This window comes from Euphorbia lathyris, chromosome 3 (genome assembly GCF_963576675.1).
Source record: "Euphorbia lathyris chromosome 3, ddEupLath1.1, whole genome shotgun sequence".
Classification (NCBI taxonomy): Eukaryota; Viridiplantae; Streptophyta; class Magnoliopsida; order Malpighiales; family Euphorbiaceae; genus Euphorbia; species Euphorbia lathyris.
In genome coordinates this window covers 62,074,637-62,099,944 of record NC_088912.1, presented here as the reverse complement: position 1 = coordinate 62,099,944, position 25,308 = coordinate 62,074,637, and the positions used below count along the sequence as shown (strand labels likewise).

The 25,308-nt window shown below is 37.5% G+C and overlaps 2 protein-coding genes and 1 long non-coding RNA gene across 3 annotated transcripts; all 3 read right to left on the bottom strand.

Moving 5' to 3' along the window:
- Nucleotides 1–10,935: 10,935 nt before the first annotated feature.
- LOC136224429 (uncharacterized) lies at nucleotides 10,936–13,594 on the bottom strand. The gene is made up of 3 exons (XR_010686422.1): nucleotides 12,695–13,594; nucleotides 12,457–12,612; nucleotides 10,936–12,379 (listed from the first exon to the last, which is right to left on the bottom strand). It is a non-coding gene; the product is annotated as an uncharacterized lncRNA (long non-coding RNA).
- A 1,841-nt stretch (nucleotides 13,595–15,435) lies between these two features.
- LOC136223164 (protein SRC2 homolog) lies at nucleotides 15,436–16,869 on the bottom strand. The gene has a single exon (XM_066011032.1). It carries the CDS (start codon nucleotides 16,731–16,733, stop codon nucleotides 15,837–15,839), a length of 897 nt encoding a protein of 298 aa, XP_065867104.1. The 5' UTR covers nucleotides 16,734–16,869; the 3' UTR covers nucleotides 15,436–15,836.
- A 202-nt stretch (nucleotides 16,870–17,071) lies between these two features.
- On the bottom strand, nucleotides 17,072–19,315 carry LOC136223162 (pentatricopeptide repeat-containing protein At3g26782, mitochondrial-like). Its single transcript, XM_066011029.1, has one exon. It carries the CDS (start codon nucleotides 19,182–19,184, stop codon nucleotides 17,076–17,078), a length of 2,109 nt encoding a protein of 702 aa, XP_065867101.1. The 5' UTR covers nucleotides 19,185–19,315; the 3' UTR covers nucleotides 17,072–17,075.
- Between the last annotated feature and the right edge of the window lie 5,993 nt (nucleotides 19,316–25,308).

Genomic DNA, 25,308 nt, shown 5'->3' with positions numbered 1-25,308 from the left:
CACTCCTGTCAATAATCTCCTCCATCAATCAACAAGTGAAGATTGTAATTTAATTTTTAGGTCACAAAAGTCCCCTCTTTTTTTTTTTGAGGTTTTTTCTTTGAAAGAACTGTAGAAAAGAATTTGTTTAGGGATTAAAATCTACAGGTTCTATTTTGTAAATTAATAAAACTCCAAATTCAGGTTCCAAGTTAGGGCCAAATTTGTCTTTTTTGAAATTCAGTATAGGCAGTTTAATTGAACCAAAGACTACGGGAGGCGAACGACGATGGTATAACCACGCGGATCGTAGTCGGAGGCGAACGACGACGGCAGAACCAGTCGGATCAGAGTCGGAGGCGGAACAGAGGGAGGCAGAACGGAGACGAAACGGAGCGACGGTTGACAACGGAACCAGGCAGGCAAAGTTTTAGGTCACAACTACCGGAAAAGCGACGACGGTGGAAACCACAGGAACAACGACAGTGGCGACGGGAGAGGCAGAGCAGAGACGAGGCGGAGCGGCAGGGAAGAATCTGGCGAAGCTGCAGATCCAGAAAACGTAGACGGCGAAGGCGGCGGAACTGGCTCGACAAAAGCGAGATCTTCTCAACTTCTCCTTTCTCGACCTAGGTCTTCTTTGTTTTTCATTTTTTATGTCCTTATTTTAACGAATAATGGGCAAATTTGCCTCTGTTATTTTTAGAGAAATATAAATTTATTTTTTAATATAAATGATGGTGTAATTTTATTTTTAATACTATTAAAATGACATCAATTTTATCTTTATCTAACAGAAAATTTAAAACTGATTTGATAGTTATTTGAATGTTACATAAATCTTAAAAATAAATTTGTAGTAGTTTCATGTTTTTTTTTAATTGTTTATAACACTTTTAATAATATAGTTAACATTTTAATCATTTTTTATGATTAACTTGTATCTTTAGTATTTCAAAAATTTATTTGTAACTGTGTTAATGACATAAATATTTTAGACATAATTGATGTTTAAAAGATGTGACATAATAGTTAAATACTGAATCAAATAACAATAGATTAATTTATTTAAATTTTATGATGGATAGAGTGAAAATTAATCTAGAAGTAGAATTGCATAATTTCTTATTTTAAGAATAAATTTATACTTCCTAAAAAGAATAGAAGTAAATTTAGACCTTGGATCTCAAAATACACACCAAAGTCACTCATTACAGGAATTTAGCTTCCAAACCAATCTAATGATAGCACGTGTATCCAAACACAAATTCAAATATCTATAAATAGCGCCAAGTTTAAGAAGGTAGGTAAATAATTCTAAATACTAGAATACTACTACATTCTTCCTAAATTATGTATTCCCTATACTGATTTAGGCATCAGAGAGGATTCGTCGATCCTCGGTCCCTTGTCTAACTGTTTTCTCTCTTTCAGATCTTTGGAAATAGCAATCAAGCACATTTAAGGATATTCCGATATCATTTAGTTCGGTGAATGTGGAATGAAGTTCGTTTCAGAATGGTCTATGTCCACTCGTCTATTTGTTCATCCCGTGGTGGAGCCTGTTCTTCAACAGGTGGATCCACAGGTTATCCAACATATTGTTCACTCGCCAGTTCCGATTAATGAGAGGAAGGAAGATATTCCAAGTTCTTCGACTGCAGTTCCACGTGGCTTGACAGATTCTAGCAATCATCCAATTTCCACCTATGTCCGTTACGCCTGCTTTGGATCAACAAATCGAGGATTATTTAGGATCTTTGGATCCTCAACAAAGATGTTTCATGGATGGACTTACGAAGCAACTCATAACAACATGGGTTCGGTTCAGGAATCAATGAACATTTTAAGAGATGAGCATGCTTCACAGATGGAAGCAATGCGTTTAGAATTGCTGGAGAAAAGGAGAGCGGGCAAATATGAGGGAGATGGAAGTTCCGTCGCATGTACTACCACTATTAGAACATACCTAATTATTGACGGAAAATTCTGTCAGTAAACACATAAATTTCGTCAGTAAATTGATTTAAACGGAATGTTGACGGGACAAAAACCGTTGACAAACTCACGTCAAATATTTCTCTTGACGGTCCAATTTTATTTTTCTATTTTTTTATTAAATTAAAATATTTATATATATATATATATATATATATATATATTTAAATCAAGATGTTTATTATTCAATTTTATTTTTATTTTTATAAAACAAAATATCAATGTATTTTTATTGAATTAAAGCTATGGAAAAAAATATAGTTTTTTTCGTTATTTTCTTTTAGCTTCATTTTTTTATATATATTTAATATAATTTAATGGAGAATAGAATTTTAACATAAATCCCCACCTATATGATTAGAATTGACAACTTCTCTAATTATAATTAGACTCCCAAGCATTAGGTCAAGCTATTAAATATAAGGAAATACATATAAATATATAATATTTTTGTAAATTTATCGATAACCAAAATAAAAATAAATATTTATGATTTTCGGTTTAAAATTTTGAAAGTGTACTAATTTTCTAAGATATTAATGGTTTCAAATTTTTTACGTCAATAAATCTGTCAGAATGTATTCACGGAAATAAATCCATAGCCAATTCCGTCAGTAAAGTGGCGGGAATCTTCCCGCTAAAATATTTTGACGGAATTTCTATTCCGTCAAATATTCCGTCAGTAATGCTGACAGATTCTTTTCCATCAAAACATTCCGTCAATAAACAGGTTTTTTCTAGTAGTGTACTAGACATCATGATAGAAAGACATGTCCAAGGAAGAGAGATCCTTTGGTGGAATATCAACCAGAAAGGAGAAGAGGCAGGTCTAGAGAGAAGCCGGATAGTCCTCAATACCGAAGGTACCAAAACTCTTCTTCTCCGTTAAAATTAAAAATAACAGATGGTGGAAGAGATTCGAGATCTCCATTGAAACAAAGGCATTACCGAAGGGATTCTCCCGAAAGTAGAGGACAACAGTATAACTCTCGAAGAAAAAATTCTAGAGGATCCAGATCCCCGGATTATCATAAGCCAAATTTGCCGAAGCAAATTCCGAGAGAACTTTCGCTGAAGGAGGAAATGTTGAATCTGATAAAAGAAGAGCTTAGGCAAGCCATGAAGGATGAGGGATTGCATGCTAATGGAGCTGCGACAATTGAAACCGAAACTCCTCTGAGTGCAGACATCATGGGCCAGCCGATGCCCAGGGGATTCAAGTATCCAGTATTGAAAGACTATAATGGGATGACTGATCCCACTTTACATGTTAAAAAAATTCAAAGGGCTCTTCAAACTACTACGGCTACAAATGTTGTAATGTGCATACTCTTTTCCACAACTCTGCGAGATTTGGCAGCCTATTGGTATGACCAATTGTTGCCAGGACCCATCCGTTTGTTCAAACAAATGTCACAAGAGTCTTGTGATCACTTCATTACATCCATTCCTGAAAACAAGACTATGCAAGATCTGAACTATTTAGTTTAGGAACCAAGCGAATCGCTGAAAGAATGGGTGGAGAGATTTCAGAAAGTGGTTATTCATATTAAAAATCTCAATGTAGATAGAGCGGTGGAAGCCATGGCAGGAAACTTTTGAAGCAAGGATCTATCCAAAGAATTAACTACAATGAGACCTCACACGTTTCCAGACTTGATGAAAAGAGCCAGAGATTTCGTCAAGTGGGACGGTCACCGATTAAATCCTTTATTAAAGGGTAGATTGAGTTCGGTGCATCAGCCGAAGGAAGGAAGGAGCGACAGAGGCAATGAAGAGAATAAAAAGGCCAAAGAGCATGCCGATCGTAATTATATTCCTTTGAATGCCTCTAGAAATGAAGTTTTGTATTGGGTGGAAAACAATAGAAAGCATATTCAATATCCTCCCAAGCTCAAGTTATCTGGCCGAAGACACAATGGCCTACATTGCGAATTCCATAAAAGTGAGGGTCACGACACCGAAGACTGCAGACAATTGGCAGCTGAGTTGAATAAGATGGTCGAAGCATGAAAGTTAGACAAGTTCCTGAAAAATGCTATTAAAGTCAGAGAGCCGAAGGAAAAGCAGCAAGGTAGTCGTGCTCCGAGGGGAGTTATAAACATAATTGTTGGTGGGCCAAGTGAAGATCATTCAGCCAAGAGAAGAAGGATTGAGAAAGGGAAGGAAATGATTTCTAGCTCTAGAGCTGGTTTCTCTTTCGAAAATTTTAATCGACAATCACATAACGATGTTTTGGTTATAGAGGCCAATGTGGAGGATTATAAAGTTCGACGAGTTTTCATTGATACTGGAAACTATGTTAAACATCATCACAAGAAAAGCATATGAAGCCTTAAGCCTTAATCATGATCGGTTGGTTCCTACAACGTCACCCTTGTTAGGAATTTCTTGTCACATTGTGCCTTTGCTGGGCAGTGTCTATTTGGAAATATCCATTGGAGATGGTCCAGTCAAGTGGAACTCAAAAGTATAATTTCTTGTTATTAATTCGGTGCTTCCATATAATATCATCATAAGGCGACCGCTCTTTGCCGAATCAGCTGGAGCTTTGTCCATTCACCATTTAACATGGCAAATTCTAACAAAGGAGGGCATGGCTGTAGCTCAAGGGAATCAGGTGATAGCTCAGGAAACCTATTTGGCTTCATTAAAAATGAAGCCAACATAGGATCCTGTGGTAGAAAAGCGTGAATGGACCAAGCCAGTGGGAGATCTGGAAATGGTTTGGTTGGCCGAAGAGAAGTCAGTTAAGGTTGCTTCAAAAATTCCAGAGCAACCAAAGGTGGATATTATTGCAACTCTGAAAACAAATGTTCAGGATTTTGCTTAGTGTCCTGCTGATATTACGGGTGTATCACCAAATCTGATGATGCATTCTCTAAATATTCAGAAGGATGCTACGCCGATCAAGCCAAAATTGAGGAATCACAGCTTAGACAAGCAACAAATAATCAAAGCCGAAGTGACAAAGCTGCTAGATTGTGAGCATATCAATGAGGTGGTTTATGCTGAGTGGATTGCCAATGTTATATTAATAAAGAAAGGAAATGGAAAATGGAGGATGTGCGTCAATTTCACTGACTTAAACAAGTCATGCCCGAAGAATTAATATCCTCTACCTTGTATTGACATTCAGATTGACTCAACCGCTGGATATGCTATCTATTCACTTTTGGATGCTGCAACAGGATACCATTAGATTCCTATGAATCCCAAAGATATTGAAAATGTTTGTTTTCAAACCGATGAGGGAACCTACGGTTATAACGTGATGCCTTTTGGTCTAAAGAATGCAGGAGCTACTTACCAAAGACTGGTAAACAAGATATTTGGAGATGTCATCGAAGATAAGGTAGAAGTCTATGTGGATGACATGATCGTTAAAAGTCGTTCGGTGGAAGAGCATGATGCGGATTTAGCTACAGTTTTTTCCACGTTACAAGAGCATAATTTGAAGCTGAATCCCGAAAAATGCACTTTTGGAGTTTAGTCCGGAAATTTTTTGGTGTTTCATGATTTCCTAGAGGGGTATTGAGGCAAACCCATATAAAATTCAAGCAATTATCAACATGGAGCCACCAAAAAAGGTAAATGATGTTCAAAAGTTAAATGGGAAAATAAACGCTTTAGGGCGATTTATTTCTTGTTCTGCTGGAAGATGTATGCCGTTTTACAAAAGTCTAAAGGGAATGAAGAACTTTAATTGGACTTTCGAATGCCAGACATCATTTGAACAGTTAAAAGAATTCATGGCTACGTCTCCACTTTTGAGCAGACCCCTACCGGGAGAGACCTTGTATTTATACATCAGTGTCTTAGAAGAGTCGGTGGGTACGGTTTTAGTTCGTGGGGAAGGCTCAGAACAATTCTGGTGTATTATGTAAGCAGGGTGTTAAGATCTGCTAAAGTTCGGTATCCGAAGCTCGAAAAGTTAGCTTATGGTGCGGTATTTACAGCTCAAAAACTCAGGCATTATTTCCAAAGTCACTCAATAGTGGTTCGAACGGATATACCACTTTGGAAGGTTTTGCAAAGACCTAAAACCTCAGGGGGATTTGCAGAATAGGCTTTGAAACTCACTGAGTTTGATATCAATTTTGAACCGATGAAGGCATTAAAAGCACATGCTTTAGCAAACTTCTTAATTGAGATTCCCGAGGATACGACTCTGGTTTCCGGCCTATCATAGGTTTGGGAAATTTTTGTAGATGGAAGTGTTGGTCCCTTAGTTATGCGAGAATTAGTTCCAAAGGGGGGGGTTAATGGAACTATTACAGATTTAAAAAATTTGTTAAGTGTAAAACGTTTCTCACAGCACATCAGCACAACTCGGAGTGCAAATATTAGGGTTCAAATGCAACTTTAGTTTATTACCAACTAAGATTACTTATATCCTTAGTTCGGAAGACAACGTTTGGGAGACTTCCGAACTTTGCATGTTTAAGATATAACTCTGATTAGTTTAATGGTTCCGAATTAAAAGCAAGCAGTTATAAGGAGTAAGAGTTAGAAAATGATACTCAACAGATTTATCCTGGTTCGGCCTCCTGCCTACATCCAGTCCCCGGAATTTGCCTTCCGAGCTTTAATCCACTACTGAGCTCTTTCTGGTAGAGCACAAACCCTTACAATAGTTGTTGAGAAATTACATAGTACCTTCCTCTATAATCCTACACTCCGAACTATCTAACTCTGTTTGCTAAATGCCGAACAAACAGAGCTTTTGAACTATTCTAAAGAATTGATAATTTTATTCTAAACTAAGAACACTTTGAATGAACTAAAAGAAAAGATTGCACAGAAGAATATGACAGTTTGTGTAAGAAATTCTTGCTTTGGTTTGCTTGGAACTTCAAGGAATGATCACTCAGAGCTTTTTTGCATTGAAGATCAAGTTCCAATGTTACAAATGAGAGGCCTTTTATAGTTGACACTTGAAGCTGGGTTGGATTCGAAATTCAAAATAACCGTTGAGAGGGAAAACGTTCGACTATCATTTTCAGTACTTAGATACCAGTGCCAACAGCCAATGATCTTCTGTCTTTTACCATTGTCTTTGTCTGTTGCACTGTGCTCTAGAGTTGTTCGGAGGCAGACTTCTTGGTCTAGCCAAATCAGGCAAAGTTCTCAGGTTGACCAGGAGACAAGCCGTCTGTGGTTTTAAAACTTTCCTTATCTGGTATGGGCATTGTTAGTTGTGTAGAAGTCAACTATGTCCTGTCCAGCGATGTTGATCTTGTCCAATATGGCTTGATTCTTGTCTTCCGGAAATGATCTTATCTTTGAGATCGCTGGAAGGCTTCTGGATCCTTCTAAAGGTTGGGCTCAAGCTTTGTTTCGCAAGCCTTTGTGAAGTGGGCTTGGATTTAAGCCTTAAGGCTCATTCTCAATTTCTTTGAACTAATGCTTATATTATCAAACACTTCAACAAACACATTAGTATAAATAAATCAACATTTTATTTTAATGTGTTATTAATTATAGAGATATTAATTTAATTTAATATTTTTTTCATAATCAAAATCAAAGTGGAAATTGTGTTTCAACAGGAAGTTCCAACAATGAGGGAGCTGGAATCGGGTCTTCGTGCAAGGACCTCAATGAATCAGGCTTCGGTATGCGGCATCATTGGGTTTCATGGCTTCAAATAATGTAGCTGAATATGAGGCTTTGTTGTAGGGATTGCGAATCTTGAATATTATTAAGCCTGATAAAGCAGTGTTAAAAAGTGATTCACAGTTAGTAGTTTGCCTATTGACCGAAAATTTTGAAACCCGAACTGATTCCATGAAGAAATATCTGGCATTAGTTAAAAATTTACTGCAAGAAAGCAAGGCCGAAGGCCGAAGCCTGGAAGTTCAACGAATTCCGAGGGAAGAGAATGAGGAAGCTTATTATTTGGTAAATTAGCTTCGACTCCGGATGGGTCTAAGTATTGTGCTTGTCCAATTGAGCAAATTCCTTCGCTAAGTATTGACAGAATCGAAGTTATGGCCATTGATGAATCTTCTGAATGGTTTTATCCTATTCTTACTTATCTTGTCATAAGTATCCTACCTGAGGATAAAACTGAGAGATTCAAAGTTCAAAGGAATGTTGGGATATACTAAGTAATTGAAGGCATTCTATATCGAATGTCATTTGATCGACCATGGTTGAAATACGTAGGCTTCAGGGAAGGCAAGTTAATTCTATAAGAGATTCATGAAGGAATCTGTGGTGCTCATGAAGGGAGGGATGCTTTACCAACAAAGGCACAGTTACAAGGTTTCTACTGGCCTAAAATAGCCTCAGATGTTGTGGAGCTAGTCAAAAAGTGTGTAGAATGTCAACAACTTGCATTAGTCACCCGCTTCGGCCATGAGAGTAATTCAGCCAACCTAGCCCTTTGCAACATAGGGAATTGATATTGTTGGAGCTTTCCCAATAGCTAAAGGTCAAAAGAAGTTCTTAATTGTTGTTGTGGACCATTTTACTAAATGGGTGGAGGCCGAAGCAGTTGTTTCTATTACTTTGGCTCATATAATAACCTTTAAAGAAAAGATGATTTTTTGCAGGTTCGGAGTATCTCATACCATTATAACGGACAATGGTAAACAATTTGATTATGAGGCATTCAGAAGTTTCTGTGATTCCCTACATATCAAGCTTTGGTTCACTTTAGTAGCTCATCCACGAAGCAATGGAATGACTGAGGTAACGAATCGAACTATTGTCCAAGGGTTGAAAAAGAGACTAAGTAAGGCAAAAGGTTCATGGGTGGATGAATTGCAACATGTCCTATGGGCATACAGGACGACTCCAAGGGCAGCTACAGGAGAGACACCTTTCTCTTTAACATATGGAGCCGAAGCCTTCATTCCGATTGAAATTGGAAGTTCAATTCCAAGAGCAACTTATCATTCATTGGAAGATAGTGAAGAACAAATGAAACAGAAGCTCGATTACTTAGAAGAACGAAGGGAGCAAGCAGCTATTAAAACATCAGCTTACAAACAGAAGATTAAGGCAACTCATGATAAACGAGTATGGCCTAGGCAATTCTTTTAGGGAGATCTAGCTATGAGGAATGCTGAAGCTTCGCAATCCAAGCAAGATAAAGGGAAGCTTGGAAGAAATTGGGAAGGCCCATTTCAGATAGAAGAATGTGTGGGCACTCACACTTACAGACTTCGGGAGTTAAACGGAAGGCCTATTTCTATAACATAGAATGCGGTCACATTAAGAAAGTTATCAGTAAACCTATCACATTGATAGTTTGATTTATGCTTTGTTAATCTTTTCATTTGATAACTTAAACAACATTGTAAAATCCTACTTTTTCGAGTAGTCGAATGCAATACAATATCGTATGCTTTTCTATCAATTTTAACATCTATGATTAGAATTTCTTACTAATTAAATTAAAGCTAATCATATGCATGCTACAAGGGTTCTAGCCACAATCATTAAGCAAATATACATTCTAATTAAAGATCATAAAATTAACAAATTCAAGCATCCAACAAAATAAGCAAACACAAAGAGAGTTTAATATAAACTTCAGAGTAAGTATTACAAGATCAAAAAGGATTCGGGAATTTGTTGGGGTTTAGTGTCCTATAGACAATTGTTCTAGGATATAAACCAGCTGTAAATGAATTGTTCTTTATATCATTTGTTTTAATAAGATATGGTTTCATAACTGTATAAAGGCAATTACTTTTAAGAACTAAATAAGTCTAAATAAAAGGAAATCCCTAAATTTATTTAAAGTGATTATAAAGTGTTCATACAAGCATGAAGTGAGACAAAACATTATAAAAAAACTAATAAACTTAAAACCACCCCAAGTCAAGTAATATGTTTTGAATAAGGATTGACATAGTACTGTTGAGACTTGCATGTAACAATGTTTTCTGTCGAGACAGAGAGCTGATCTCACAAGCTTCAAATATGCAGATATCTGGACAGTTACATGAATCCAGTGAAAGAGTTCATTAGGATTGGGGACCCGACTTGAGATAATAGGATGGAGAGATTTATCCTTGTCACCTGTTCATCTCATTGGTATTAATAGGTATAAGTAATCCTCAGACTCAAAAGAATGTTAATTAGTAATTCTAGATTATGGAAAGTGATGCTTTGATCCCGTTGTAACACGATCCATAACAGGGATGACTCTGGGATGTGTACGGCAGACGTTGGGTATCACAGGAAGTAATTGCAGGATAGTTAACATTGGATTCAGCATTTGTCACTCTTGATAAATGGGAGATACGTCTAAGGATCGCTTGTGGAAGACTTGACTCTAAATCCTTGCAAGGTGATAGCTTAAGACTTGAAATTAAGATTTCACTTAACCTATCTAATTGGAGTTAACTCGGCCTGTACAAGTAAAACGAACGTCTCGCTATATGTGACTTGACATAATCCATAGTCATAAGATTCTGTTCAAGGATGTAGTTGATAAAGGATCGAATTATACTGTAACTAATACGGAAAGGTCAACCACGGAATCAACCTGTCTTCTTATAGCTCTGGGGGAATGTTTCGGATCTGCCAATCACAGTTCGCGCACTGATTCCGTTATACAAAGATTGAATGTAATTTTGAGAAATTAATTTAATAGTTGTATACGGCTAGAAGCAATAAGAACCTAATGGGTCACACATGAGACTTGGAACCAAAAAGAGGAATGGATATTAATTAATTGCTGGAAGCCCAACTTAGTCCACTAAGGCCCATATATGGAGGGGGCGAAATTCATGTGTTAGGACACATGTGGGAATTAATTTAATTTCGATAATTTTAATTAGATTATAATTATGGATTAAATTAATTATAGGATAATCAAGTTAGAAGGTTTATTGAGATTAAATTGCTTCTAATTATTATCCTATTAAATAAGTTAATATTATCTTTATATATTTAGATATAATTATAGATAATAATAACAAGAGTATTATTCCGAATATAACTCTTAATAGGTAACCTAATTCTATTTAACTAGGGTTTAGATACAAGAGGTTATATATACCCCCTCCCATTGCAAATTTCGGCCAACCCTAGTCTCTCCCGCAGACTGAGAATTTCGACCCCTACAGTAGAGGACAGAATTCCACCGATTGCTTCCATTCGATAGATTTTATCTCTTCCTCTTTCTCCTTGATCTTGTGTTGATTAATTAGAGGCAATCTATCTTGATTGCTATTACTTGGTTGAGTTCTAATCGTTTACTTATATGTTTTTATTATGTTCATGAAAGTAGAATACACATACAAAAGGAGAAATTCGTTTTGCTCCTCCTACATCGGGTCAGTTCACGATTTCGCAGATTCCCGGAGATTGAACCGTCGGATCGTCACGATTTTTGGACAGGAGCTTCTAGACATATTCTTCCTTGTTTTCACCGTTGGGATTGTCGTTCGGAGGTCTATAAGGTCTGTTCGGGTATGGGAAGATTGGTAGACAGTTTCTATCTCTTTTGAAGTTGTGGGCACTTCGTTTGCAACGGTAGATTGATCGTCATAAAGGTATTTATGTTCAATCCCTCCTTATATGAAATAACGATTAACGGATCTTGGGGAAAGGAAATAGGTAAAAAATTTATATTTCCGCTGTCAAATGTTTGCCTTTTTTTCCTTCAGAATTCCCCTAGAAGATGAGCTTCAGGAACATCCTCATTATCTTCGAGGGGGAATACCCTTACCCAAAAATCAAAGTCTGCTTCGGGATGCTTTTCCCGAAGAAGACGAAGGAACCGAACCCTGAATTTCAGGGAACGGCTAAGTCCTAAATCCTTCACTTGCACAATTACTCTTTGCATCTCTTCATTAAGATTAGAGATGGTGCGAGCAAAAGAGCAGTGTCTAAAAATTTATCTTCTTGAAAGGCTTCAATTTTGGCACGAAGGGTAACGATGGATTCTTGAGCAAGCTTTATGCCTTTCTTCAGGAGTTCAGTTCGGCCTTTCTCTGCATCTGCTTCGTCATGAGCCTTGGCCCATAATATCTCAAGACTACCACACTTCTCATGGAGAAGGTTCAAATCAATGGAGAATTGGGTAAGGTTATCTTGATTGGCATTGTCTCGAGCTTGTAGCTGATTGTAATTTAATTGAAGAGTATGAAGCTGCTTTCGGATAGTTTAGTCTCTTTCTCTTATGACTTTGTTCAAGTCATCCACTTCATTGGCTTTTTGCAGAGCAAGCTTTTCTCTCTTTCGTGCAGTGATCCTCTCAGTCTTCTCCCTTTCAACTTCTTCTCGTGCTTCGGCTAGTTCTTTTTTCAAAGAAGCTAAGTTGGTGGCTTGTTGTGTGTTCAGCAAAATCTGTTTTTTGCAACTCTTCATGTTGCTCATTGAATCTTTCAGCCGTCAGTCGGTATTGTTCTACCAAAATAGTGGTAGCAGCTTGATCCTGCCAGAAAGAGTTCATTGAATAGAGGGTACAAGTCAAAAATGAAAGGAAAAAGAAGTTAAAAGAAATATACTCACTACAGCTTTTCGTTTGAGAACTTCTTGACAGGCAGAAAGGACACTTAGCTGTTCAAAATGTTCTGCATCCTTCGGCATCACCAAAAGATGAAAAATGTCCTCAAGAATCCCGAGGATTTTAAGAGAGACACTCTCGCCGAACAACTTGTTCCAGAGCTACAAAAAACGAAAGTATTTAACAAAGAGCGAGAAATTGAAACACCCAGAAGGCAAATCTTAATGTGCGGTATTTTTTTACCTCAGGACGATCATACTAATGGAATCTTTGCAAGTCATCCAGGCTAACAGAATCGGTTATTTGATAAACCGTCCATAAGTTTACTTTAGAAGAACCTTGGCTTCGTTCTCCGGTCTTCTACTTCATCTCAACCTCCCTCCTCTTGGCATCCGGTTCTTTGGTCGAAATGGTAATACCTCTATTCGAACGTTTCGTGGAGATGGCACAATCCGAAGGGAGAGAAACTACCATTTGATCCAAGATTCAGCTTTGCTTCACTTCCCTTTCAGTAAATTACTCAAATCGAAGCAATCGTTCAGTATCAGATATGTCAGAGTCCGTATCCGAAATTGAAGGATTGCTTCCTTCAATAGCTGGCTTGGAAGAGGAAGAGGCAATTTCTTTCTTCTGAGGAATTGCAGAGGAGGCCATTCCTTGAAAATTTTCTTCCGAAATTTGGAATGTGGAAGGAATGTCTGAGGATGAACTTACCTCAACATGTGGAATTGAAGGAATCACTTCAACTTCTGGGATAGTGTGTGTGTAGCCCTGAATGGTCCAAGAGGAGGAGTGTCCACGTGAGTTCTGCTTTCAGAGGGTGGAGTAAGAAAAGAAGCCTGAGGAATTATGCTCTCAGGTATGAGGGGCTTTGGAGCAGATAGAGGAAGTTGTTTTGATTTTTGCTTTGGTGCTACCGGAAGACCTTGTTTCAGTTTTTTGTTCGGCTTTGACTTTACAGCACCCGAAGAAGTTGGTTTCGGCTTCAGCTTTCGAGCATAAGGGTCTTTGGAAGTTCCCATTTCCTCAACCACTAGCGGACGATGTTCAGAATTCGGCTCTTTATTCTTTCGGGCAGCCTCTAGTGCTTTCTCCATTTCCTTCAGACGGGCTATCATGGCAGCATGAATAGACATGGTCAGAATTGCCTACAAAATAAAAATTCAAAAACGAAATTAAAGTTCGAAATAAAAGATCATCTTCGGCGTCAACAAATAGCTCAGTTCCGGGGTAGATGAATCATAACGGCCAGAATAAAAAGAAGTCTTTTCAAAGTTCCGGAGGAATCTAAGCATTTCCTTATATTCCCATTGATGGGTGTAGGCTTCGATCCGAAGGCGAGCAGTATTTTCAATTGGAAGCAAAGCTCGTTCCAGTTTCAAGGTATATGAGGATTTTGGATCGGGATTCCACTTTGTAGGAAAGGGAAATCCACCCAAGGCATAAGGGTTATTCGGATTTACGCCATTAGGTTCAATCTAGAACCATTTCGGCTTGAAATCCTTATGACTCTGGACTTTGATTTTAATAAAGGCTTTGCGTTTGGAGCTCTCCAATATATCATGTCTTCGTCCTCTTTTTTCATCGGCCGCCAGTAAAACCGAAATAAGGGGCCTGTTAGGTCAAATCCAAGATCAGTACATACTTCATTGAAGCTAAGTAATTCTAACCAGGCGTTTGGGGTAATTTGGCAAGGGCTAATATTAAACTCCTGAAGAACCGAAACGACACCATCGTGAAGAGGAAAACTCATTTCCCAGTCTAAAAATTGGAGGAAACCCTTAATTTAAGTTCAGATAGGGGATTGTGGGCTCTTTCGTTCGGTTGGGGAAGAGAGATGGTCATCGTATTTAGCCATTCATATTGTTCTTTAAGTTCTACCAAATTTTCCTGAGTAAGGGAAGAAGGTTGGTTAGGAACCCTAGGGTTTACCTTTTTGGGTTTCCTAACTTCTTCGTTCTCTATAGAGGGATTTGGAATGGGATTTGGAGCTTTAGTTTGGCGTATTTCTTGGTGGTAGCTTTGGTATGAAAAATAATTTGCAAAGAAGAAAAAGAGAACTTACAGATTAATCGAAGGTAGCAGAAGAAAGAAGAGGCTGAGAGAGTTTTTCTTCGGTTATATGCTTTAGAGAGAATGAAACGTTTTTCTAGGGTTTTAATCATTAAAAAGTTAATGATTCAAAACGGCGGAGCAGCTGAAGAGTTTCAAAGAACTGATGTCATTATTAGCAGTAATGAGAATGACAGTTCGTTACTCGAGAAAGTCCTAAAGGACATTTTTTATCACAAAAAGGGGGGGAGCTCTTGATATGGTACAATATATGGAATGGGCTTAAGAAAGTTAGTCCGAGCCCATTATTCCGTGCCATTGGTCAGCCCACTCAGGATTCAAAGGGCTTTTCCGGAATCAAAAAGGAGAAAAGACCTTGGATCTCAAAATACACGCCAAAGTCACTCATTACTGGAATTTAGCTTCCGAACCAATCTAATGATGACACATGTATCCAAGTACAAACTCAAATATCTATAAATAGCGTCAAGTCCAAGAAGGCAGGTACACAATTCTAAATACCAGAATACTACTATATTCTTCCTAAATTACGTATTCCCTATACTGATTTAGGTATCGGAGATGGTTCAACGGTCTCTAGCCCCTGTCTGACTGTTTTCTCTCTTTCGGGTCTTTGGAAATAGCAATCATTAAATCATTAGAAATCATTATTTTGTAGAACTGTGTTGTGTTGGATTTAGAATTCATCAGAAATCATTAAATCAAGCTAAGGCTATTCCAAAGAAATAAATAAGAAGAAGAAGAACTAGAATTGCAGATCAGAGAAGAAGGTGAAGCAAAAATACAATCGCAGGATCAGAGAAGAAGCAAAAAAGATGACAATGAAAACAACTGAATTGTTGTTGAATCTGGAAATGTAAATTTTGAGCTCCAATGTTGCAATAGAGATACTAAAGAATCTGAATTGAAAGTGAAGAAGTTTTACTGTTCGGAACAACCACAGCCACAGGACAATCTTTTTACTTTACTAATTTAAGGCAGATGCAGATTGGGGAAGTAAAAGCTTGTCTTGACAGATTCAATTTGGTAAATTACTTCATTGTTTTTTTTTTTTTATGTGACATTAGGAATCATTCTCTACTATTATTTATCACTTACTGCTAATTTCCTATCCCAATTTCTGCATCTCATTATACAATTCACAACAATATTTGCTAACTCAACTTATTAATTAAATAGATTAAATATGTAGTATACAAATCAGTGCAAAGCTTAGCTAAATCTTCTCACCTTGCTTGCTGCCATAGAATTGTCTGCAAACCACCCATAAAACCATCCAAATCAGCAACAATCTGCATTTCTTTTTCCTCACCTACCTACCGTTCCAGTGATCTTGAAAATCATTTCTCCCTCTCTCTACAGATGGTCCACCCGTTGGGCTCCAGTTCCTGCCTGTGCTGTAGTCATAAACCAAACCTGGTGGCCAAGGGCCCAACCCAGGCGGATAAGGAGGGTGGTAACATGCCCCATATGCCGGATTATGCTGCAATGGAGGTGGCACAGGCTGTGATGGTGGATAATATCCATAAGGGTTGGGAGCATAATAACTTTCTTGAGAGGAATATTGGGTTTCATTGTATGGGTAGCTAAGTGGAGGGTGACTTTCCTGTTCTAATTCCAGTGATGGATACTGAATTCTAGGTGATGAGCTCTGAACTTCCGGTAATAGATTTTGATCCTCAGGGGGCGAGTGATGTTGATGTTGATGATGATGAACAACTACTGAGTATCCTGTCATCCCACTTGTTGGGAAATCAATTCCCAAATCTTTAACCTTTCCATTCACTTTATAGGAGAATTTCAGAATCCCATTAGGCTTCCCATCCGGAGTCTGGACCTGATAATTCACAAACCTCACAATCCCACTGCTCTGTTGGATCATATCCTTCAACGGAACACGAACTTCCCCAATAATTTTATCTCCAAAATAAAGTCCTTCATGGCATAAATCAAAACGAAGAAAGAAATGATCACAATCCACAAAAGAAATCTCACTCAGATCAAATTGCATCTCATGCTTCCACTCAGGATTCCCATCTCCTTCTGAATCAGTGGGCGTTCTCTGTTGCTGATTCTTGTCTAACTTCTTCTTTGGATCATCGCTAACAAGGGAAACAAGGACGTACACCAACAGTTTCTGGAAAAAGTTGAATGCGTTCAGATCTTTGCAGTCCAGGATTTTGAGCTCCAGCGATTTTGTTGAATCCATTGATTCTCAACCTCAGATTCGCTCGATAGAAATTCAAGAAGACAAGAAAATAATTCGCCCAATTGTAAAAATCTCAAGAGTAACATACCATATAAAGCAAACCCCAATAAATGTGTGAAGATGGGCCAATTTCACATATTGGAGAAAGCTTTCAAATTGATGGTATTCAGTGGGCCTAGATGTGGTTGTAGATGAAACTTCCTGTAGTTTCCATCTTTGGAGATAGAATGTCAGACAGAAGAATTCCGTTGAAGGTGGCCCCACGTTGAACAGATCCTCATTGGAAACACCGACAACAAACTTTAAAAGGTAAAGTATCAAAGCTAACGGTCTTGGCTCATTTCACCAATAATCTCCACAAGAGCATGCTCCATCTTTGAAATGGTGGAACCTACGTGCATCTCTCACTACAATTTCCCTTCTTGTAACCTTAGAGATAAACTTGGTAGCAGTATGGCAATCCCCACAAACTCTGAGATTTTTCCTAATTCTAATCACACTCTCTGCCCCTGAATTCAAGAGCCCAAAAACAATGGCCAACTTCTCACTATGAACATACAACATTTTCTCCTTAGTCTCTTCCTCCACATCATGCAAAACAAAATTTGTATCTGGGGTGTACCCTTCTTCTCGAATCCTGTCCATTAATCTCTCCAACTCTAAATAAATCAGACCTGTTTGTGGTTGAGACCTATCCCCTGCCACAAAAGTATAAACCTTGTTTTTAACCTCTATAATTGTGTGGCCGGCAATTTTTCTTATCCCTCTATCCTTCATTACACTTCTGATCCTATTAGCATCCTTTATTTTGCCAGATGATGCATAAATGTTGGACAAGAGAATGTATCTTCCTGGGTTACGCGCATCTAAATCAAATAATGCTTTTGCTGCCATCTCAGCCAGGTCTACCTGTGAATGTGTTCTACAAGCCCCAAGCAGTGCACCCCACACAGCTGCATCTGGCTTTATAGGCATTCTTTCAATAAAATCATGAGCTTCATTTAGCTTTCCAGCTCTGCCTAAAAGGTCAACCATACATGCATAGTGTTCTGTTCTTGGTATGACCCCAAAATCTCTAGCCATGGAATTGAAGCAATCCCATCCTTGATCTACTAAACCTGCATGACTGCAAGCTGACAATATCGATACAAATGCTATATGATCTGGCCTTATTGAAGTTTTCATTTGATTAAAGAGATTGAGAGCTTCTCTCCCATCACCATGTATCCCGTATCCAGAAATCATGGTGCTCCATGAGATTATGTTTCTGTCCTGCATCCGGTCAAACACTTTTCTAGCATACATTAAACTACCACATTTCACATATAGATCAATAACGCAAGTTTGCACAGCTAGTTTATCACTGAAGAATCCATCAGTTACAACAATGATTCCATGAGCTGCTCGGGCACGCTGAAAAGATGCTACAACAGAACACGCTCGAACCACACTACGAAGGGTAACAGAATCAGGGAATATTCTTCGTGAGATCATTACTTTAAAAAGGCTCAAAGCTTCAAGAGACATATTATCAGTTTGTGCATAAGCTTCAATCAAAGATGACCATGTCACTAAATCCTTATTAAAAATCCCATCAAATATATTTCTAGCCAAATCCAATCTTCCACACCGTGCATACATTCCAATTGCAGCACTAAGGACAAACTGATCAACATCCAATCCATTTGCTACAGCGAGTCGATAGATGTCATGAGCCTGCTTCTCTCCTTGAATGCAAGTCATGACGTTCAAAATGGCAACCCTGTTGGGCCGAAATCCCTCTCGCAACATCCGCCAGAACAAAGACAGGCCTTCTTCATAACGAGCGTTAAGCGAGCAAGAACCAATAATTGCATTCCAGCTAACGACATTTCTGTGAGGCATTGTATCAAACACTAGACGAGAAATTTCATAAGTTTGACATTTAGCATACATAGTAATAAGCGAATTGGCAACAAACAAATCCAAGTGGTAGCCAAATTGGAGAACATGATGATGGAGCTGAAGAGCAAGACGAATATCTTGAAGAAAGGCACAGGCCTTTATAACAAAGGGGAAGGTGAAATTGTTGGGTGGAATTGCAAGGTGTAACATTTGATGGTAGAAATGAATGGCACGATTGTAGTAGCCAAGGTCGACGAAAGCACGTAGAAGAACGTTCCAGAGGAAAGGATCAAAGGAAAGGGAGGAAGAGAAGAGGGAGTAGGCATGAGAGATGGAATGAAGGGAGATGTATTGAGAGATAAGGGTGGTAAAGAAGAAGGGGTTTAGGTGAAGGTGGGATCTGAGCATGGAAGCGTGGATCATTTTGAGGGAGGTGAGAGATAAGCATCGCTTGATCACTGAAATACATGTGTTAGGTTTCAGTTCAACTTGCTTCTTCTGTGCTTCTGCCCATAGAAGACGACACTGGTTCAACTTCAGCTTCTGCTTCAAATTTACAAATTGCATTTCACCAACCAAATGAATTATATTCTCAACTTACGTTTTTTATATTTTATAAACCTTACCTTACATTACATATTACATGTTGTTACTCTTCACTTTAATTTGGTTTTATTAAATCTCTAAATTTTACATGATTCAAATTCATTCTCCTCAATTCAACTTTATATCCTTTATCTAAATTGTTTTTCCTTAAAAATAAATAAATCATTGGCTCTAATTTTTCTCTTCATTTTATTTCCTTATCAATGTCAACTCAACTCTATATGTTGCAAGTAACATTAGTTAAAATCTTCTCAAATGAGTGTACTTTACAAAATTATAAAATTAACTAAATTCTAAAAATTACTTATTTATTTATTGAATAATTAAATCTCAATCGTAAATTTTAAAATTATTGATTAATATATTTTTTTAATAGTTTATCCGATTTTTCAGTTTGAGGCTCGTGCACCTTTATATAGATTTTTGCTCAATTAAAGCTTTTTACATACATTAAAACTCAAAATCAATATTTAACTTAAACGACGTGAGACTTTTAACCACTCAAACCAGTATGAATTTGTTTGATTAATATATAGTAAACATAACCAATTTGATTAATTTTCAGCTTTTATAATCCTCTTGATTTATTATTATGTATTAGTTTTGCATAGCTTTTCTCCCACCTGATCGCTTTTCTATTTTAAAAAATTCTAATCATTGGCTGAAAATGAAATAAAGACTAAAATGTTAATCACTAACTTCATTAATAATGGGAAAAAATAGTGGTTTATGTAACAGGAGAGCCTGTTACAAACAAATGTGTTACTGATCAAGCTTAAACAAGAGGCAAAGGTAGAGGGGTCGCAGAGGATCGGTCGATCCTTCAGCTCTGATCCCATCCCAGTCTACCATTGTCATTAAATCCAGCCCCAATTTCCCACTTCTAGTCCCGTGAAAGGACGAAAGTACCCTTTGAGGCTTTGAGGTGGGAAAATGAGGAAAAAAACCTCTCCCGACACGCGGACGTGAGGTAATCACGCCTCACCACATGGTGAGGCACGGTGAGGCGTGATAGCATCACGCCTCATCATGTGGTGAGGCGTGATTACCTCACGCCCGCATAAATAAATCACAAAAAAAATAGTTCATAATTGTGGTTAAGTCGAATTATCCGTTTAGAAATAAAATTACGGCATTTTAACTCGGATTACCCTTTAACAAATAAAATTTAAAAACATAAACATTAAAATAAAAATTAATAAACATAAAAATTACTAAACATAAAAGAGTACATATAATATCAAAAGTGTTAAAATGTATGAAGTTCTACAAAAATAATTTAGTTCGCCGACGTCACGCCTCCATAAACTCATCCATCTCCCTCTTAATGCGTGGAGCATCCTCGTCAGATCGGTGGGTAGCCGCTAGTTGGGTGACACGCCACAACCAGCTAACCCACTGCAAAAAAAAATAAATAAATAAATATTAAAAAATAAACACATATAAACTAATACTAAATAATAATATTAAATAATAATAAACTTACAAATTCGCTGTTAGCGCGAGCATGCTGGACCGGTCCAGCCTGTGGTGCATGAAGGAGATGAGGATGCAAATATCGCATATACCAGTCCATATAAGCAGGATCACAGGCAGTGGGATCGTATCCAACTGGTCGGCATCTCCTCCTATCAATGTCCCGAGCCGATGGAAATCTCCGTCAGGTATCCTCAATTGTGACAAAGGAATGCGTGAGCTTGTACGATAAAGATCTCCATGGTCGTACTGCTTTATCAGGTCTAATACGCTCAGGTGGGATAGGCTGAGTATATCTGACCTGTCGCAGCGCTCGATCGGGCATATACGGCTCGAAGATGTCTCTACACCGTATCCAACCAGCGTAGGACACTCGAAGCCGATCATCATCGGGGACAGGACCATAAGACAACCACGTCACCTGAAAAAAATAATACTCAATAATAAATAATAATAATATACTATAAATAATACTTAAATTAATTCTAAAATTTTATAAAAATACATCTGCTGTCGTCATACGGTCTAGCTGCCCGCATATGGTATCTAGTCGGGCGGTCGTCTTGCCTGGTACCCCGACCTCCCATCTCAGTGCACGGGCATGGTCAGCTGGGTTCACGTGAGCTAGTCTATGCGGCCGGAACACCAGAAAATACTCGTATATCCACGTCTGTAGTAGGGTCAAACATCCGCATATACCAGAACAGTCTCCTTTGCTCGCTATCCCCAGCTGTCGGTACAACGTGGCAAGTGTAGCAGACCCCCATGAAAATCCAGTTGCCCCTCTGACACCGCCGTAAACCTCAGCAAGATGGGCCGGCCTAATCCTATCTCCACTCTTGTCAACAAACAAAGTGGATACAAGCATAAGCCACATCCACGATGTGGCCTGAGTAGCGTCATCCCTACCCTGGATGACAAGCCTGTGTACAGCCTCAACAAATACACCTCCACCACTCCAGAAACGTCGAGTCGGCGACACAAGCTGCTCCCGATCCACCCCAAACATCATCATGCACATGGCATGAAGCCCGTCAGTAGTGGGAGACTCGGACACCATCGGACCGTCGATCGGGATCCGAAGAATCTGCCATACATCATGCAGCTGGATAGTCATCTCCCCGAACGGCATGTGAAAGGAGTTCGTATCGGGCTGCCACCGCTCCACGAACGCAGTCAACAGCGGAGTGTCGAGGTTCCTAAACATGATATGTGGAAGGTGAGACAAACCAGTCTTCTCGATCATCTCCTTCAGCTGTAAAATGACACATATACAATTTATACAATTACTGAATGTTTTTTATGTTTATAGTTAAAAATACAAATTACAATAAATGTTGACAAACTAAATTATTCTTACCTCGGGTGACGCACCAGAAAACCACACCCACAAATCTCGACATGTTGTTGATTTGTTGTAGCATGTCAGAAACGACCGAAGCTCTCCTCCCAGCATCCGTGAGGCAACATGTCCTAGAAAACTAGGAATCACGGAACCATCAATGGGGCCACCATCCACCGGACCACTAACTAGCAAGCTCTCGTCCTCACTAGCTTTGGGACGTTTGCTGGTCCCTGAAAGTTATAAAATTGTACTAAAGTTATACTCAAATTATACTAAAACTATACTAAAGTTATAAAATTATACTAAAGTTAAACTGAAACTATTAAATTATACTAAAGTTATAAAACTATACTAAAGTTATAAAATTATACTAAAGTTATACTAAAATTATAAAATTATACTAAAATTATACTAAAATTATAAAATTATACTAAAATTATAATAAAATTATAAAATTATACTAAAATTATAAAATTATACTAAAGTTATACTAAAATTATAAAATTATACTAAAGTTAAACTAAAACTATTAAATTATACTAAAATTATATTAAAGTTATACTAAAGTTATAAAACTATACTAAAGTTATAAAATTATACTAAAGTTATACTAAAATTATAAAATTATACTAAAATTATACTAAAGTTATACTAAAATTATACTAAAATACTAAAATTATACTAAAACTATACTAAAGTTATAAAATTATACTAAAATTAAAAAATTATACTAGAATTATAAAATACCTGTAGTCGCAAAGCGACCTCCTATGCGCTGGATCGGCTGTCTGACCGGGGTCGGCTGCTCATCGATATCCTCACCCTCGCGCTCACGTGCAACTGCAGACTGTCGCAGTACCTGGGCTACCACATCCAGGTAGTCCTCCACAGAATCTCTATCAGGCTCTCTGTCACCAAAATCAGTCGCCCCCTCCGATCCATGAATATCGGGCTGATCCACAATCGGCCCCCTCCTCACTTGCTCCGTCTCCGTCGCAGCCCCTCTCCGCCTACGAGTAGATAGATCAATACCACGCAATCTCGTATGGCGTGGTGTATCATCCTCGTCGTCCATATCTAGACGACGAGCAGATAACGGGATGGATTTCCCACCCCTAGTAGGCCGCTCCGTCTACAAAAAATTACACTAAGTTAATCTAAAATTGTAACATATAAATTATAAATACACTAAATTAATTTAAATGTAAATAATGTAAATATAAATTAAAAAAAACGTTGAGCGTATGAACATCACGCCCGCACCACTGGTCGGGCGTATGAACATCACGTCCGACCTATGGTGCGGGCGTAAGAACATCACGTCCGACCAGTGGTGCGGGCATCTGGCTATCACGCCCGTACCACTGGTCGGGTGTGATGTTCTTACGCCGGAACCACTGGTCGGGCGTGATGTTCATACGCCCGACTGTGATTCTGGTGATTTTCAAAAAACGCCAAACAGATTCAAATCAAAGCGAAATTCAACAAAATAAAACCGTAAATCTTACCATTTTCGCTTTCCCTTTACGGCTTTTGTCACCGTCCATGATTCGGTTCAAAAATTAGTCCGGATTTGATCGAAGATTGTATAGGGTTCTTGAGAGGTTTTGGGTTTTTTCAATTTTGGTGCAAAGGGTAGTTCGGTCTATTTTCGAGGCTAGAGGAATAAATTAGTGGCTAGGTATAGTAATTCACTTTTTTAGTTGCTGGGTCTTCTAAATGTTGGGACTTTCATACTTAATAATATATACATATAAATAGAACTTATATATACTGCACTTTCATACTTTATATACTATATCCCAAGTATTTTTTTATAGATCCATCATAAGTAGGTTTTTTTAAATTCTTTTTAATTAAAATTTCATTTTAAACCCTTATATATACATATATTATATATTGAATTTGGTATTGGATTTATTTGAAATTTATTTTTTAATTGATTAAAGAGAAATTTGGTTGTCATGTTACCTGTAGAATTTCTTTTTCATATGCATGGCTAAATTCAGCCCCCTACTGTGGGATCCTGGCTCTACTATTGGCTTAAACCTATTACGTAATGGGCATTTGCAAACTACGTGATACATTTTTATTTGTGCCCACTACAAATTACGCATTATTTAACAAGCCAAAAACCACAGGCTCCAAGACTCTTTGAATTAATGTTTTCTATTCTCCAAAATATAATCATTATATGAAAATATGAATGCTTTTATTTTTTGAAAAACAGACGTATTTCCTACTCTCTCCATGAAAAACCTCTACATATTCCCTCTCAAACAATTTGCACAGCCAATTTCCAATTAATGTTTACTCTTTCCAATTAAATACATTCGAATAAAGCAATAACTAAAAGAATAAAATTTTGGATATTCATTGTTAATCTTTGCTATATAAATAACTGGAAGAATAAAATTTTGGATCATCGATGACGTTGCATATAATTATGAAGAGGTTAATCATGATGAAGTAGGAAACAATGAAGATGGTATATTGCCGAACGAAAATGATACTAAAGCATATATCAATACGAAGATTGGTGTTTACTAAGTGAAGATTACACTGAAGTATATAACAATACAGATATGGAAAAGTGTCTAAATGTAGATATGACATATCTGAGTTTTGAAACTTCGGAATATGCATGTAAGAATATGCTAAGTTAAAAGGTTTTTGCATTGCAAGGCCATCATGCTCCAAAAATGGAGGTGACTTTGTCAAATATAAGACACTCTTGCTATCACATAGAAAGGATAATAAATATTTAGAAAAAGACTAAAAGGATAGGTTATCCAAAAAAAAAATTAAGAGAAATGTTTAAAAATGGTCTTTGGAAAGTTACTCATCTAGTGCATGATCACAACCACGAGTTGCATCCAGAAATAATGAGAACAATGTCGAGTCAAAGGAATTTGGGTATTCAAGTTAAGAGGCAATTAGAAGTGAATGATACAGCAAAGTTAGTTTAGAGCGGTGGACCAAAATATACACATTACTCACAAAGATTGCAGAAATTTCATTGAAAGTAAGAGATGGAACTTGAAATTCATTCCATTAGCAAACAGAGTCTGAAAATGCTAATAGTATTAAAAACGATGATATGACAGTCAAAGTTAGTTAGTTAAAAGAGTCAAATAGAATGATGTTTATCATGTTTAGAAAAACAGCAGGATTTATTTTTACAACTTTCCCTTGTTTTTATACATTCATTATATGTAAAACGAGATAGGGATAAAAAAAAATTAAAAAAAAAAAAAAAAAAAA

Bases quoted from the DNA above. Each gene is read 5' to 3' on its own strand.
- LOC136223164 (XM_066011032.1), bottom strand. From the start codon at position 16,733: ATGGATTCAACAAAATCGCTGGAGCTCAAAATCCTGGACTGCAAAGAT.
- LOC136223162 (XM_066011029.1), bottom strand. From the start codon at position 19,184: ATGCAATTTGTAAATTTGAAGCAGAAGCTGAAGTTGAACCAGTGTCGT.